The sequence below is a fragment of the Ananas comosus genome, linkage group 1 (genome assembly GCF_001540865.1).
Source record: "Ananas comosus cultivar F153 linkage group 1, ASM154086v1, whole genome shotgun sequence".
NCBI classification, from domain to species: Eukaryota; Viridiplantae; Streptophyta; class Magnoliopsida; order Poales; family Bromeliaceae; genus Ananas; species Ananas comosus.
The window spans coordinates 20,334,538-20,353,274 of NC_033621.1; the positions used below are offsets into that span (position 1 = coordinate 20,334,538).

Genomic DNA, 18,737 nt, shown 5'->3' on the forward strand with positions numbered 1-18,737 from the left:
CTATCCCCCGTATCGCGCAGGTGCCTATACTAGTATAAAAATTAATGGTGAATAAATATTAAGTCGAAGGAGAAGTATTTAGACTATGTATGATCGTCCCTACCTTTGACCAACTCTCTCCGTTGCATTCTTTTGGCGAAATGTCCCAAAGTAAGTATGCGTACTTAATTAGATCCTATTCGACTATATCTCTTGAGAAAATTGATAAGACACATATCATGGTAGTAGTGTAAATCCATGGCAAAATTGATAAGACACATATCATGGTAGTAGTGTAAATCCATGGCAAATATTAAAGGGACAAAAATTTTATGGGTATCGTGCCCAAACAAATTGTTTGGGCAAGATGCCCGGATGGGCGCTGCGTGTGCAGCGACGCCCATCCGCACCCTCCCTTCCCCCTCTCTTTCTCTCTTTTCCTAAAAACCGAGCCCATTATTTTTATTTTTTTTTAAGTGTGCGGATGGGCGCCGATCCGGGCATCGTGCCCAAACAAATTGTTTGGACACAATGCCCATAAAATTTTTGTCCATATTAAAGACGTTTAAGCGAAGAAATCTTCAAATCCATACCAAACATACTAATTGACAGTTTAAAAAGGATACGTGGCGCCGTTTCCTTTTTTTGCGAATAAAATAAAAAAAGCAACATAAAGTATGGGCCAATAGATTCTTGCCACGTGTCTGTAAAAAAATTGAACAGTCCTTTTGCACCATAGACCCATTGGCCACTTCTCCTTTCACCTCTTCTCTCTCCTTTCAGTCATACCAAAATATCTCGAAAAGGTAAGATAATAATTTTTTTTATGGGGAATCCAAATCAAATCTTTCATTTTTTTTTTTTTTTCTTCTGCCTAAAACTCTATTGTTTTTGTCGCTCCTTCTCAATGGCTCCTGGCTCCTTCCCAAGATTTGACCGGGTCAAAATCTCCTTGCTACTTTCCAAGGTTGAAACTTTCCCTTCCTTAAGATGGCCCCTGTCTCTCTCTTTTCCCTCAACCAGCTAGCTCCCACTTTCTCTGTTTCTGTTCCTCTCCCCCACTCTCTCTCTCTCTCTCTCTCTCCTCCATCTTTGCCCCTCTCTCTCTCTCTCTATCATTGGCGTCCACCACCGTTTCGGCAACAAGTGGGCCACCATCGCTCGCCTCCTCTCCGGCCGCACCGGCAACGCCATCAACAACCACTGGAACTCCACCCTCAAGCGCAAGTACGTGCCCCCGGCCGCCGCGGGGATCGACTCCGCCGCCGCCGCGCCGGATTTCGGAGACGACGAGGCGCCGCCGCCGCGGTTGCCAAAGCGGGCCAGCAGNGCGGGGCTCTGCCTCAGCCCCGACAGCCCCTCCGGCTCGGATCTCAGCGACTCCACCCACCACACCCACCCATTCGCCGCTTCGTCGCTGAGAAAGGCGGCGGCAGCGCATGTGTACCGGCCGTTGCCGAGAACACCTGCTCCTCAATCGCCCTCCTGATCGACCGCATCAGCTCCTCGATCGCCCTTTTGGGCATGTAATTTTTAATAACATTATAATTTTTAATGTTATTAAAAATGGTATTGATGGTTTGTGTGATTTAAATTAGTGGGGAGTAATAATTTATTATAATTTATGGCATGTAGCATGGTAAGAATATATGCATGTGTTGTTATTTATTCTCTGTGAGTACAAATTATTAATATTTATATAGTATATTATGAATGCTTGAATACCATTGTATATTTGTTTTTGTCATCTGGAGCTCGAAGCAAAACGTTTGGAAGTGAACTGTGTTGTCGCTTTTATTGCGCGCTCTGCGAAGCACGATGAGATTACACCCAAGCAAACAGTATAAACACAATAATGGAGTATAGAAAAATTGAAATCAAACTTCTCAAGATGGAGTTAGGAAAAAATGTGTGATCGCCACATCAGGGTATTTGGATTTAACAAATCACGTTGTAATGTTAATTATTTGTTATTTAATCAATCTTAGGTTCAGTAACAATCACGAATGCCCTGTCGCCTGGTGCACCTTGAACATTGCAGTTAATAAAAATAGTTAATAGTTAATATTAATGGCTAAATCAAAATAGTTCATACATAGTTCAGAAATATTTTATATATTATTAATTTGATTTTAATATTAAACTTTAATATCATTTTTATTCACTTTGAAATTTAAATTTTTTAAAAATATTCAAAATAACAATTTGGCATTTTAAAATTTATTCGATAGTTTAATATATTTTTTCTCTCATTTGAAATTACTAATTGAATAAAACCGATTATATAGAGAGAGAGAGGACGCATTGAAACATTCTAAAAATCTCATATACCCTCAAAAAAAAAAAGATCTGAAGTATAACTTCACAACTTCTATCTGTTTTTTTTTTTTTTTTTTTATAATATTTTTTATTTTTTCCTCAACATGAAAGTTCAAAATTATTTTTTTTATAATAAAAGTATTATTATCTAGGTGAATCTCTGATTATTTTTTTTTACTTTAATTTTTGGTTCTTTTTTTTGGCAACTTTTCTAAACCATATGATCCATTTTTATTTTATTTAATTCTTAATTTTCTTAACCATAGTGTAAAATTAACACAAAATACAATATCTAGGTGAATTCTTTTCGTTAAATAGAAATGATCACTTGCTCCACAACTTATTATCTGGCATTGTATTTTTCTTTCTTGGTAAAAGAAGAAAACATAATATTTAGGTAAACTTCTTTTTGTTTATTTTATTGAGGGTATATTTTCTAGAGCATATGTTCCATTATTACTTTATTTAATTATATCATTTTTTTATTTAATTGTTTCATTATAATTTTACTTAATTACGATATAAAATTAATCGTTAACCGCAGCAAAGCGCGGGTTCTATACTAGTACATTCTTATTTATTACATGTCATTTAGTTCACAAGATGATAGTACGTACTTGTGTGAATAATGAGTTGACTAGTGATAATAATGATGAAGAATTCGATATTATTGGTAGGTTAGAAAAGAGTATCCTAAAGCATCTCAGACAGCTGCAGCAACCGATCGAGTTTGAGGATATCGGTCGGCTGGGATGATAATGCAATAGTAAAAAATTTATTTTGTAACATCATCGATCTACACCGACCGTCTCTAGAACAAGTGGCAAAGAGTTCGGTGGTTGGCATTCGAGATCCAAGTTCGAATCCTAGTTGATTCATATTTCCAGCTAAATTTATTAAAAAAAAAAAAAAAAAAAAACATCATCGATCTACTCCTGAAGGAGATAATTAATTAAGTACGAGTTATAAGATCAACAATTTACAGATAATTAAGGTCGCATTATAGTACGCTATAAAAATGTTATCCGTACAATAGTGCAGGAAGATTATATACAGTTGATAACTATAACACCAAACTGTTATTAGTGAAGTGCAAATTCACTCCAAACTCTTGTCAAGTGGGTCACAGAACTAAGTATCGAGCTAGGAAAGAACGAAGATGGCGGCGGCGGCGGCGAGGGTGGCGGAGAGGGGAGAGAACTCCTCTTTCCTAATTATCAATAAATAATAATAATAAATTTTGGCAAAGGGCTCGGTGACAGACATCCGAGGTTCCGAGTTCGAAGCTTAGTTGTGACGACACGGATAGCATGCTAGCTTTCTCCCAAAATAATAATAATAATAATAAATTTTATTTTTTGATCATTGTAAATAAATTTAGATTAGTAATTATTTAAAATAAAAGCTATTATGAAAGTTTCTTTTTTATTTTTATCTTTTTGTTTTTGTTTTGAAAGAGAGTTAGATAAGGCATTCAATTATTTATTTAAATAGTTTGACCTTTGCTCTTTAAAATTTTGATATCTATGATTAAATAGGATAGTGTATTACATATGTCAAGGAGATATTCTAAATAAGATATTTCGTGCATATAAACTGGATCTTACGATCTGACAACACCGGGGGAGAACAAAATGATACTTGTCGTTTTAAATCTTTCACTTTCTGAGATTGTACCGAAAAAATGTTGGCCAAAAGAGGTGGAGAGTTGGAAGTGAAGCAGACTTTTTCTCTGGAGACCCTCTTTCAACGCAGGGCAAGATCCTGCTGATTGTTAGGGGCCCGCTTGCAAACGCGCAGAACTCTGAACGTCTCTGTGCAGAACTCTTACTGCAGATTCAGAGTCGAGTGGACCTACCGATGGCCGATGGCGAGATCGCTGCATGTACTGCCGCCGTGTACCGCCCACAAAATCAAGGGCTTCTGGAACCATGCGTGCATGCGCAGAGCACGTGTTCGTGCCTGCGTGCGGGTTGAGTCGGTAAATAATAGTCTGATTCAATAAGGCTCTCGATTACACTCAAAAAAATATTCTGTCAATAACATCACCCTTAAATACCGCCCAGGATAAAAAGGTTTTTCTGTTCAAAAGTAATGCCGCGTAATCCTCTCTTATCTTTGAATATAGAAATGAAATTCTACTTCGACATTTCGAACTCAGCTGGCTTCATAATTTACCATTACGCGTTTTTCTGCAAAAGAAGCTGCTTCCAGAAAACGACTCTTCAGTCATTACTCTCATCGTCACATAATAACGACTTAAATGGCGTACTCTTGCAAATCCTCATTCTAATATACAATAAGACACCAATGGGAGCTTTTGGAACAAAATAAGACTGCAAACAATATCAGTAAAAAATAACAGAAGATTTGAAACAGCATTCCAACAAAAATTAGCTATGATTTATTAAAAACAATAGCAATAGCAATAGCAAGAGGGTTAAAAAGATGATGATTACCAACGTGCCGGGGGCTCGAACAGCTCTGATCTGAAAAGTGGAGGCTGAAACGCTCCTCTCGGCCGCAAAAGCAGCGGCACTTTGAAATGTCCAATGAAGTCGAAGGCCAACAGGCTCTAGTCAAAGTGAAAGAAGGTACTGCAGCTTCAAATAGCACAACTGTTTATACAATCTTCTGGAAATAGACATCAAGAGTTGTAAATTTATATGTCATTGGATATCAAAATTTCCGTAGTATACCAAAGTTCACCACCACAAATGAAGACGATCTCAAGGAAGTGCTACCAATCAAACCGTGCGTTGCAACAAAAAGAAAGAAAATGAAATTGTTTCTCAAGGCTCCACTGCTTGCTACAAGCAGAGGGATCCTCAAAAGGTCTTATTTGGCCTTAAAAAAGAAGAAAAGAAGAAAAAAAGAAAAAGAGAAGAACATCTCAAATGTGCAGTGGGATGAAGGGGTTTAGGGTTTTGTGGCTTCTTTCAGATATGCAATGAGATCTGCACGCTCCTGGGGCTTCTTTAGACCAGGGAATACCATCTTCGTGCCAGGAATGTACTGTTTACAACAGGGGGAAAAAAAAGGGATCAGAAAGAAATAGTATAAAATTGTAGAATTATTAAAGCTGATAGGCCCCCAATATGATCATTATTTATTGGATAAATAATGCAAACAAAGAATGAGATTCCACTTAAAATCCCTTAGGATAAAAAAAAAAAAAAATCTATAAGTCCTACTTTTTGCTAGATTAGCCTGTTTGGCTTGGAATAAGAACTTTCTCTGCTGATCAGCAGATGCAAAGTGCTTTGTTGCAAACAGCCAGCACCTTTTGACTATGGCTAGAAAGTCAGAATAAGCATCTAGCTCCAACGGAAGAAGCTCCAATACTAAGGCCGTGTTTGGATGTTGGAATAAGTTAATATTGAATAACTTATACGGCATGAAGTTTTTCTTGTGTGATTGAAAGAAAAAAGTATGATTTTTTGCTCGTTGAAAGGTCTCATCCATGATTTGATAGGATAATATACTTTACCTACAAAGTGATTTATCTTATTCTGAAAAATTTACTAAAAAGTAGAATATGTTATTCCATTCTAGAAGTGTGATCACAATTCTCATCTACCAAATACTACAACAACTTAAGTACATCAAAGGTATATCCGGAATAAGATACGCAGGCATCAAAACAGAGCCTAAGCTTTATGCTCTTAGTTGTAGCATAAAGTTGATTTCTGTTAACAAGAAAAATAACTGTTGGAACAATTCAAACGACATTTCTACTAAAGTTCTAGCCAAGCCAAGCAGGTTCAATAGACAGGATGCGCAGCAAAACAGAATTAGCAAAGCTTAATTAGATCCGAAAAGCTGAAGGTTTTAATTAATCATATGATGTAGTAAGGATGATAATTTTTACGATTAGTGAAGCATGCACACAAGCCTAACGATCAAAGGATCATCGAAGACAGAATCAGCTTATTAATGTGAGTTATATAGGCTGAAATCCAGATAAACCTCTCGGAAAGTTGCTCTTAGCACTGCAAGCACACACGATAGTAAAAACTAATGGAAAACCGTCTCAATCTTTATTACTATCACCTAACCTCCTTATATAATGCTACTGACTATAAAAGGTCAAAAAATCCTAAAGTATCCACTCAAATTCAAGAGGCGAACCAGTGAATTCAGAGGTGAATCAGTGCAACTAAAAGGTGCTGAATTATCTTAAACGGCAACACCATTTCAGATTTAACTAAATCAGAAGGTTTAGAAGAACCTAGTTTAGTTAGGTAATCAATTAAAACAAACATGCCTGTTCTGAACCTCTGGTATAAGTTAGATCAACAAATAGCTTTTTAAGAAGTCTTCGGTGAAGTCCAAATATGATAACAGTGGTGACTTCACTCTTTAGGTACGCTATAAGAATTAGGTACCAGTGAGTGATGGTAAAAGTAGCACTCTTTATGATGGTGGAGGCAATGAGGTTTATATCCTCAAATTTGACCATAAAAAATACTACATCTTTGTTGTTGCAAGTTGCAACCACGAAATCAATGTAATATCCCACAATAACAAGAAAGATTGTGAACAAAGGTGATAAATCATTAAATCCAACATACATTGGTGGACGTGTTGTCATTCCTCATTAGCTATATGAAAGGATCACAAAACGGAAAGAAGAACCAAACTGATAAAAGACACAACCTAAGTCACCAAAATAAGACCTAAAAGTTATCCATTAGACTCATCTTGAGGACAGTTGGGCAGGCTGTTTGTTCCTAATTCAAGAATTGCAGTCAAATCACAGAACAACCACTAGATTAACTGGCTAACCACTTCTCTTCCGTAGTACTAGAGCATTCTGTATTAAGGGCTTTGCAAGGTTCTAAACAGGGGAATGACCTTATCCCAGACCAATTTTGGATTAACTTTGCATTGTACGAGGTCTCTTGACAACTGCTAATAAATAGATGCCTATTCACCCATAGCAAAAGAAGATTTTGACAATGATTAATGAATATTGAAGCCTACCCTTATGAATAAAGTATCCCAAGGCAATCATGAGAGGCCTATACTCATATGGGTATTTCCTGGTCTCCCAATGTATAAGGCATTGAACGATCAGCAAAACAACCATGTTCAGCAAAGTATCCAGTTGCACAGATCGGTTTGACAACCAGAGAGTTACAAAAAAAATTAATAAATAAAAATCCAACTTCAAGTACAGGGTTCAAGAGAAAATATCTAGTAAGTGTAACAAAAAATAAAGTCGTGAAATTTTCAGTCGGAAGTTCACTAAAAGCACACAAATGAACACTAAAACCACTATCTTATCTTGTGTTACCTACACGCTAGAAAATTCAAGTCTAGGGAGACAAGTTTGCTAAATCCACATGAATGATTAAATAAACGAACTAACTATATATCAATCAAGTGCACTTTGATGACCATCCAAGAGTTCTTCTATGAACTAATCCTATTTGTGTTGGAAAGTACTAACTATACTATGATAGCACTACAAACAAATAAATCAGAAAGGGATCTGATGACTAATCACATGGAGGCCATTTTAGGGTATGGGGTATAGGACACCCAAAGCAACTAATATTGCTACTTCCTTAAGAGGTACCATTATACTATTATAGTAGGGCAAACTAATATATTGGAAAAGGATCTGATAATTAATCACATGGAGGCGGCCATATTGATTGACAAAGAAGGACACCCAGAGCCAAATCAAGCCAATTTAGAACTGGAAAAAAGAGGGGTTAAAACACCATACCTTCTTGGGATTAAGCAAGTACTCGTACAAAGTATTCTCCTCCCAAATCACGGCCATGTTCTTATTTGCTGTGGAGTAGGAATAACCAGGGGTGGTACCAGATTGCCTCCCAAAAAGTCCATTCAGATTTGGTCCTACATGGAATAACATTAGAGCAAGGAAGGCCAAGTAGAATATAGAAACAAAGACTGCTAAAAAGAGCATGTATGAAAATGAAATAATGGAATAATGGACAGAATACATCATCAAAACATTATCAGTAAATAGAGAATAGTTTGTGCAAAGGAATACGCATAACAACAAAACGAACAACAAGTGTAAAAATCCCTGAAGTTCACGTTGAGATCAATAACAAATATTCCTAATCATTAATCACCACTTCTTTGAGAATAACCCTGTCCTAAGCGCCACAAACCAGTGCTACCAGGATCTTCACACCACCTCCCCTCTTTCTCTCTCTCTCTGGATTACAAAAAACTTCATAAATGAAAATTCTATATGGTCTACTTCCCTACTCTTGCCATTGTTAGCTAGCTAGTAATGCTAACTGGTCGACTGCTAAAAGGAATCTTCTTCAAAAGGGCCAGTAGCGGATAAATGGTTACCATAATAGGGTTTTTCTCCCCTTCTTTTTTTCCTTCGGTCGCCAAACAAAACCCTGAACCCTGAAAGCATGGATGCACACACTCCACAATCCGCCAGCACACTTCATTGCATAAGGTTTTCGTACTTACGAAGTAGGTGAAAATAGTACCAAACAAGGCCTTAGACTTCCCCAGGTTCCGTTAGGGAATTGCGGGAAGATTGTGTTACGTGCAGTAAGTACGATAGGAAAATGTTGTTTGTTTACATACGTAAAATCACGTTGCGTATATCGCGACGAGTCAATTACAAAATATTTTTTAGATTTAAATACTGGTAATAACCTTCTAAAGTTTAAAAATAACTTGTATATCCCTCTAAATTTTTTAGTCAACTTGCATATCACTCTTAATTTCTAATATGGTACAAAAAGTATCCTTCTAGTTAAATTTTCATCAATTTCCATTAAATTTCTTTTAGTTTCCCCTCTCCTCTTTCCCTCTTCCCTTTCTTTTCTTTTCTTCACCTAGAAAATCACTTACTTTTATTTGCGAGCAGGGCTATTACTTTACTTCTTTCATAGATTTAGTGCTTGACATATGACACAACCTTTCTAATAATGAATAAATGAAATTCCCATGAAAGATTCTTTTCTCAATGCGAAATAATTTGGATCAGATGGTGCAATTTGATAGGAGATTCTCTTTTCGATTAGGATTATTTTCTTTGGTCAGTCAGATTGGAAGCTAAGGTGAAAGATTAAAAAATGATATGAGGAAAGGAGAGAGTAAACTAAAGAAAATTTAAAGGACATTGATGGCAATTTGTTTAAGGCATAGAAAGTTTGGCAGGATAAATACGTTTACTTAAAATTTGGAGGGATATATAAGTTATTCTTAAACTTTAAAGGGTAAGCCAATATTTAACCCTTTTTTTTATGGTTCCACTGAAAAATGGAGAAGCATATCCTTTATATGCTTTTGTCCCAACTCCATTTTGCCTGATGGGCCGCTTGGTTCAAGGTTTGTAATATTTTGGCAGTGTTGTAGATTTTATACTTGGATTGGCAAGTTTGTTACTAAGCAAGCCATTTTAAGAACTAGTATATTCTTATTAATGGACTACTAATGATTCCCATCAAGCATGAAAATAAGAATACCTCCTAACCCATGCCTACCTCATAGAAATCTACAATAATTCCACTACTACACTAACACTTTTTATAACTACCCAAATTGAGTTGAATGGTAATAATTTGACATTTTCAATATAAAATAGGGAGGATTACCAGGATATTACAAACCGTGAACCAAATAGGCCCTAAATCTTATGCATTAGGTAATCTAAATGACATTTGTAATGTTATTCACAGGATAGAAATCATAGAATATTGAAGATAAAAGAGCTAAAAAAAAAAAAATCTTGCAGAGAGAGAGAGAGAGAGAGAGAGAGAGAGAGAGAGACGATTTTAATTAAGAAAGACAATTCCCAAATCCGACCTTAACAAAATGAGAAAAACAGTAAAATGACAGGGAAAAAATTTTAAATACCGATCAGCATTGACATTTCGAAGCGGTTCACAAACTCTTTCAATCTCAATATGGTTAATTAGTACTTGTTCACAAAATCTCACGAAAAATGAACTCATTTGAAGCATGTAATCTTTTATATCAATCAATCGACACCGCAAAGGTCAACCAGGATCGGATGATCAAAAGGATCAAATCACCACATAAAAAAAGCTAAAAATAGCACAAATTTCATAATCGTCGAGTTAATCAATCTAAGCGAAATCTAGTACCAAGCCGCAGATCTCAATCAATACAAACAGGATTTTGCTTCGCAAATAGGCTAAAATCCTGTTAAAAAAAGAGATAATAGCTACCGCGAACAGATCTACGAAAAGGAAACTGCTGAGATCTAGAAATCACGATCTATTCAACCAAAAAAATCGAAAAAAAAACGCAAAAAAGGGCGAAAAAAGAAGGATCATGAGAGAGAGAGAGAGAATAATAGAGACCTTGCTTGTGCCCGGCTCCCTTCTCCACGGTGTGGCACTGCGCGCATTTGGTCTTGAAGATCTTCTCCCCGGCCTTTGGATTCCCGGGGGGCGCCTCCGCGAACGTCGCCATTAGAACGATCGAGAAATAAGGGTTAGGGCTAGGGTTACGGCTAGGCTAGGGCTAGGGTGTCGCTCCGCGTCGTCGTCGGCGTCGTCTTCTTTCCACGCGCCTTCAAAAAATAAACGGAGAGAAATGAGCCTCGGCTTTCGCACGTGCGAACCGCACGAGTGAGCTTCCCCCCTGACACGTGCGGATTGCATTTACCGTACTACCCCTCACGAGGGTAGAAGGATGGAAAAGGGCCGAGGGCAAAATGACTTGTACGCGAAGGGGTATTTTGGGGAATCAGAAGATCTTTCGAGAATCTCTCGGTGGTGTACACAATAGTTTCGGATGTGCGGTGAAGATGGTGCCACGTGTACCGATGTGGCTTGCGCGCGAAGGCTCCGGATCTCCGAAGCACAATCACCGAATAAAAAGATCGGCAAAATGTATGGAGACACCCTGGACTTTTATATATTTTGCAAAGGAATCAATTTTTGTGAAAATTTTTTTTTAACTCGATCAAATTGATTTTTTTTAAATTAAAGCTATTAACTCCACAATTATTTTGCTCTTACATATTGTATATAATTTTATAAGGTTTCAAAACATAAATTTTATTTTAATATTCTGACATATAAGAAAAGCCAAAAACATGAAAGCTCGGTTTAACTTATTCTTCTATTGTCATGCTTAATTATCAAAATTAAAAAGAAATAAATTTTTAATATTTTTACATCTTACAGAATTATATGTGCGATATTCGATCAAAATGTCTATTGAGCTATTTGATAAGTTTAAGAAGTCTCTTTGTCAAAATTAAAAGTTTAGACCCTTATTTGCAAATGAGCTAAAGTTTAGGAAGTATCCATCCATTTTACCCTAAAGAGATTATTTGAGAGAAAATATAACGAATTAAACTAGCAAACAACATTTCCGCTGGGATTTACAATTTTTATTTTGATTGTTCACTTTTACATAATATGTTAGCTCTAGCAAAATAGGGGGAAAAAAAAAAAACAACTTATATAAATTAGTTTTACAGTAAAATGTTTGAACTAAAATTTAGAATTATATTATCCTACTGTTGACTATACACAAATTGCTATTCATCTTCTATCAAATTCTAATTATAATTAACTATCCATTTAGTAGCATAGTCTCAAAATATATATATATCTATGTAAAATATTTTGGTGGATATCATATCTATTATTATCTACATATAAATATTAGAAATTAAGAAAGCTTTTTTCATTTTACAGAATCTTTCAATTAATGGATATTTTAAGTTTTATAGTTGGTACAATAATTTTGGATTTAGATATGTAATATATCTGGCCCGCTGGTGCTAATAACTCATTCGTTTCAAAATATTCAAACTCAGTTGTTATTATTAGGGTCGCTAGTTCTAGTACTAATAACTCATTAGGCCAAAATGTTTAACTTAGTTATTATTATTAGGATTATTAGGATTTCTGGTTCTTACCATACCGCAGTATACCCACTATACCTGTGGTGTAGCAATTTGTCCCGCATAGTATTAAGCTCCTACATATTTTGTTTTTTGTTTTTTTTATTTTGATACCATATATAAAGATCTGCCCCGCTAGCATAAATAATTCGTTGGACTCTAATTATCGACAAAAAATACTTAAGACTAGTTATTATTATAAGATGTAACATATGTTTTGGTTACAGATTTTATTGACGTCAGAGATGCAGGAAGGTTTCACAATATCATCAGTGCATGACCTGCATGAATGCATTTAGTACTAATATATTTGTAGAGTGTAGGATCCGGCTACTATACTATTATGAGTACGATCGTCCTCGTACTCATAAGTTGTTTTCGATGATAGAGCTTCCGAATCGATGATCCACACCGTTAAACGTTATTTACAGCATTTAAAACTTCTAGAAATCAGATTTTATAATTTTTCGACATCATTTACCTTACGATCAAGAGGTCACAAATTTGACAATTTTTAACGGCCGGTATGGGATACTTGCTAGTTTAACGGTGTAAAAGAATCGAAATTTCTTGAATTTTTGATAGAAAATTCTATTCACTACATAGATAAAGATCAATAACTCCGATCTTGAATTGAAAGATCCGAAGTCATCCTTTTTTAGGACGTCGTTCGATTTTGGACCGTTCATTTTATGCCCACTTGATTGACTTTATTATTGATTTCGAAAATTTACGAAATTTATTTTCTAGAAGTTTCAAATACTCTAGATCATATTTAACGGAGTGGATCGTCGATTCGGAAGCTCACATCATTAAAATAATTATGAGTACGAGGGCTCCAATACTTAAATAGTATAGTAGCCATAGCCTATATATATAACTAATATATATATGAGTTGGGGCTGGAATATTATTGATAGTATGTGGCCCTCTTTTGCTATCAAGTTTTTGGCCTTTGATCAATGCCTTGAATCATTTTCTAACTATTTGATTAAATATTATAACCCCAGTGGAGACTACTCAATTCTAAGAGATTAATATCATCTTAAACCTATAATTTCTCATACAAGGATTAAAAATTTGATAGCAAAAGTTGTCAAATAATATCGATAGTATTTCAACGGTTAAAATGATCAATGGAATAAATATAAGGGCCGAAAACTTATGAGTATAAGGAAGTCCAATACTCATAAAGATATAGTAGCTGGACTCCCCTCTCTCTCTCTTCACCCCCCTTTCTCCTCTCTTCTCTCTCTCTCTCTCTCTAATATATATATATATAGTCTGGCTACTATACCATTATGAGTACGATCGCCCTGCATACTCATGAAGTTGTTTTCGATGATAGAGCTTCCTAATCGATGATCCACACGTTAAACGTTATCTAGAGCATTTGAAACATCTAGAAATCAAATTTCACAATTTTTCGTCATCATTTGTTCTTACGATCAAAAGCTCACAAAATTAACAATTTTTAACGGCCGGTATGGAATACTTGCTAGTTTAACGGGTGCAAAAGGAATCCAAATAGGTTGAATTTTGGATAGAAAATTCTATTCACTACCTACATAAAGATCAATAACTCCGATCTTAAATTGAAGGATCCGATCATCCATTTTTAAGAACATCGTTCGATTTTTGACTATTTATTTTATGGCCATGGACTTTATTATGATTTCGAAAATTACGAATTTATTTTCTAGAAGTTTTAAAATACTCCTAGATCATATTTAACGGAGTGGATCGTCGATTCGGAAGCTCATCATTGAAAACAACTTATGAGTACGAAGGGCCCAATACTCATAATAGTTATAGTAGCCTCTATATACATATATATATAATACATATATATATATATATATTATATATATATATAATATATATATATATACTATTATTATAAGAGTCCGGCTAACTATATCTTATGAGTACGATCGCCCTCGTACTCATAAGTTATTTTCGATGATAGAGAGCTTCCGAATCGATGATCCATACCGTTAAACATTATCTAGAGCATTTAAAACTTCTAGAAATCAAATTTCATAATATTTTTTACATCAGGTATGAGATACTTACTAGTTTAACGGTGGAAAAGAATCGGAATGGGTTGAATTTTATATATACAATATACTACTCTAATATATATATATATATAGTAGGGCTACTATACTCTTATGAGTATTGGGCCCTTCGTACTCATAAGTTGTTTTCGATGATGGGGCTTCTGAATCGACGATCCACTCCGTTAAATATAATCTAGAGTATTTGAAACTTCTAGAAAATAAATTTCGTAATTTTTCGAAATTATAATAAAGTTCATCAAGCGAGTATAAAATGAGCGGTCAAAATCGAACGACGTCCTAAAAATGGATGATCGGATCCTTCAATTTAAGATCGGAGTTATTGATCTTTATCTAGATAGTGAATATAATTTTCTATAAAAAATTCAACCCATTCCGATTCTTTTCCACCGTTAAACTAGCAAGTATCCCATATCGGTTGTTAAAAATTGTCAATTTTGTGAGTTTTTGATCGTAAGGTAAATGATGTTGAAAAATTATGAAACTTGATTTCCAGAAGTTTCAAATACTCTAGATCATGTTTAACGGTGTGGATCGTCGATTCGAAAACTCCAATATCGAAAACAACTTATGTAGTGTTCTTGAGCTTTGGATAGGATTGGTTTCAGTATTAGTGACTGGTCGACATCTCTGGAGAGTGTCGGACTGAGTCGGAGTCAATTCTGCACGAATTGGATGCAGAATTGGACTCGGCGCACTCAAATAAGCAAAACTGGAGTTTTGCCAGATTCGGGCGCCCAGAACATTTTTAGGGTCGCCCAGAAATGAGTGTTGAATTTAACTGAAACTGGAAGCCAATTCGGATCCCATGTTCCGGGCGCCCAGATGTGGGTCCGGAAATTCGACATCGTGAATATCGCTTGCTTCGACGCGTGGCAGGGCGGTAGGTGAGTTCCGCCGGAGCCATTTACGGGCGCAGCACACCGCGAGCGGAGAGTCCGAGGAGCCCGGTTTGTGCAGTCGGGATGTTCTGGTCGCCCAGAACATGGTTCCGGGCGCCCAGAAATGCCCGTTTCTGCATGAGTACTGGATAGCAGCTGTTTTCTCTTGGGGCTTATCTTATCCCTCCAGCAGCCTATAAATAGATGGAAGGTGACCCTGGTGAGCTCTTTTCCTCCCTTCTTCACAGAGAAGTCCCTTTTAGCATCTCTACCCTCGGATTTGCCTCAATTTGCATCAAATTTCCATTGATCCAGCTTGATGGAGTGCTGATTCTGCAGTTCTTCAGCGACGACCTCCAGTGTTTTGGCTCGTGCGCGACGTAGGAAGGTCGGATTTCGACGAAACTTGGTTTGCTGGATTCTAGACTTCCAGAGGAATCCACGAAGCCCTGAATTGCAGATTTTGGTTGAGGTTAGCTTGGTCGAACTGAGGTTTTTCTGGACTGCTGTTGACTTTGAGCTGAAATTGGAATTTTTGAGCTTTTCTTGATGCTAACTTTGTAGGCAGTGGGATTTTGGACCTGAGATTGATCACCCATCAGTAGTTGCTGGATTTGGATCTGTCCTCACCCGATTTGGAGATCATTAGGTGAGTTTTGACATTGGAATTGAGATAATTAAGCTTAAGTGCTGAAATTTTGGTAAATTGATGGTTTTTATTGGATTTTTGGGTGAATTGTAAATCCAGATCTTGAGGGGCTTTGTTGCTGGTTTGGAGGTGTTTCCAGCAGTGTTGCTTGAGATCCGAGACCATCTTGCTGCCAGGAATTGCACTAGAGGTGGGTGTATCATCGGTTTCGCTCCTAAGTGCATGTTTAGTCGACGTGTATAGTTCGATTTTTGTATATCATGCTTTAATTCATCGATTAGCATCTTGAATGTAATATGAATGTAGAAGCATGCTGAAATGAATATTTATATTATACATGTTGGACTTGAAATTTGACTTAGGAGAAAACCTGCGTTTTGACCCGTCATATGCTTAAACTACCAGATTTAGCTCTAGGAGCCGTGATTCGATTGTATCGTTGCAGTATCAGTGCGATGGATATCTGGGGTAGTTTAGAAGGCATTTACGCTCGTGCTGGGGTGCCGAGCTTATTTTTCAGCAGAGTTTAGGCTGTTTCGGGTCGTTGGGTGCCGTTCGGGTTAGCGGTGGACCCAGATTCTTGTTTTGGTCACAGATTGTGCCGAGGGCACGTGGGTTTGGTTTGTAGACCTGTTTTGACCCTGTTCACTTGACTTTGGCTAGTTGGAGCCTGTTTGAGCTCGACAGAGATACGCTGCATATTCGGTTGGGTAGCGCCCACGAGTGCCACTCCGGAGTCAGGCTTGTGCTTTTGCGTTGGTGTCGCTCATGCCAGTTGGACTTGCTCTCCACGGACCAGTTAGTGTGGATAGAGCCCGATAGTCGCAACGGGGCAGGGACGGGTGTATTCACAGTTCCGGGGACGGGTATGCTTACAGTCCCGATTGGATTGGGTCAAGTTGGATATTTTTTACAGTTGGATAGTGCAGAGTATGATAGTGTAGTGTTTGATAGCGGTGGACTTTATTCCTGCATTTTACTACTATTCCTGCTCCCTTCTGTAGACTTAGTGGGTGGACCGATGTTGTTTTGGGCGGTACCTACTGAGGACTACTTGTTTTTACAGTAGTTCTCACGCCCAGTTGTTACCCCTGTTTTTGCAGAGCCACAGGTTCCGGCTGCTGTACCGTCCGCGGATCAGGATCGAGGCAAGGGCGTCGCGAGTTAGAGCCCTACCCGACGTGCTGAGATAGAGGTGCCCCTACTGTAGGTAGATGTCTTGTTTCGAGCTTATGTACATAGCACTTAACTCGCCAGTGCGAGTAACTCTGTATTTTGACTTTTGGATCTATGTATATGAAGCTCAGTTTGTTTAGTTTTGTTCCCGAGCAGCTCTATACTACTGTTTGTAGTATTGTATGTTTTACAGGTACAGCTGTCGCTTCGTATACAGGGAAAATTCCTTTGTATACGGCGGATTTGTCGGCGTGCCCGGGAAAAGTGTAATCCGGGGCGTGACAACTTATGAGTAGTAAGGATTCTATACTCATAAGAGTTTAGTAGCCCTACTATATATATATATATATATAGTCCGGCTATGGTGCTTGTACAAGCACTAAGCACTTTGTGCTCGTAAATTTTTTACCGCTAGATCTACATCTTTGATCTTTTTTCCCCCGCTAGATCATACTATTTAACCAACCACCCACTCAACCCTAGAGGGCCCACATCATCCTAACCGCACATCCCTTAATCCAATGGCGAAAAATATACAAGCACCACACCAATAACTTGGTATTTATATAATTGACCTCCTATGCTTTTAAAACTACAAGTTAACCCTTTGACCATTTCCAGCATCTAAATCAAATACTATTCCACCTACCACCACTAAATTCAAGTAGGCTTCTATCATTCTGCCCCTACAACATCTCCTTCTAAGTCCTACAAACCTAAAAGCACCAATCCCTTAGTGCTTCTAGAAGTATTCCAGCTCAATTCTCTCTCTCTCTCTCTCTCTCTCTCTCTCTCTCTCTCTCTCTATATATATATATATATATATATATATATATAAATTATGTGGTTTTATTTTTATTTCAATAAAAAAGCATATCGTCAAATAGTTAATAAAGTAGAGAATAAGTAGTAAAGTAGAGTTGTTTTAAAATGACAATTATATTTGATAATAGAACCTTTCAGTAAAATAAAAATAAAATTACAAAATAGTTGAGTATAACTTTTTGAGTTACAAAATGACAAAGTTAAAATACATCATACCACTAGAATATTAAGTACAACTTTTAAAAAAAGATGTTATACTACAAGAGAAAATATTAAAATGTGCCTTTTTTATTTATCGTAAGCTAAAATTATTTATCAATCTCTCTCCTGAGGTTCTTAATCTTGAAATGTGATATACTTCACAAATATATATATCACAAAAAAATAAAAGAAAAAATATACCAAAAAAAAAGAAGTATTGTGACTCATTTTTCCAAAAAGTTTCAATATCAAGTAATTGACAACGGCAAATGCTATCTAAACACCGCATATAAGGATATACATCTTACACCCATAGATTTCGGAGTTAAAAAAAATTTCTTAATTTTTTTAAAAAAAACACGATAAGACTTGCTAGTGAATAAATCCTAAGCATCCAAAGAAAATGATGTAAATCTTATACCTAGTAATCAGGTATATATACAAAGAGCATTGCGCATTAACAATTAATCATACTCCAATATCCATAAGTCGTTGACAATGAAAAATCACCGCATCCAAAATAGCTGAACTTTCATTTTATTTCTACAAATAATTTAAATGAAAAGATTTATTAACAATCCGACGCATTAACAAAATAATTCGTTGGATCCAAATGACCGGTTTAAAATGCTTAAATCCAGTTATTATTATTGATATATATAATATTTTAAAATTTGGATGAATAAATATGTAATATTCTAAACCTTATAAATATCTATTCTCAGTTG

At 36.4% G+C, this 18,737-nt stretch overlaps 2 protein-coding genes and 1 long non-coding RNA gene across 3 annotated transcripts; 2 read left to right on the forward strand and 1 right to left on the reverse strand.

The window, feature by feature from the left end:
• LOC109723346 (transcription factor MYB44-like) lies at positions 887 to 1,706 on the forward strand. The gene is made up of 2 exons (XM_020251716.1): positions 887 to 946; positions 1,007 to 1,706. The coding sequence occupies exons 1-2, from the start codon at positions 887 to 889 to the stop codon at positions 1,466 to 1,468; spliced, it is 522 nt and encodes a 173-aa protein (XP_020107305.1). The 3' UTR covers positions 1,469 to 1,706.
• LOC109717211 (cytochrome c-like) lies at positions 4,897 to 10,876 on the reverse strand. The gene is made up of 3 exons (XM_020242884.1): positions 10,638 to 10,876; positions 8,036 to 8,169; positions 4,897 to 5,313 (listed from the first exon to the last, which is right to left on the reverse strand). The coding sequence occupies exons 1-3, from the start codon at positions 10,747 to 10,749 to the stop codon at positions 5,218 to 5,220; spliced, it is 342 nt and encodes a 113-aa protein (XP_020098473.1). The 5' UTR covers positions 10,750 to 10,876; the 3' UTR covers positions 4,897 to 5,217.
• On the forward strand, positions 15,588 to 15,937 carry LOC109707131. Its single transcript, XR_002215416.1, has 3 exons — positions 15,588 to 15,630; positions 15,723 to 15,807; positions 15,907 to 15,937. It is a non-coding gene; the product is annotated as an uncharacterized LOC109707131 (long non-coding RNA).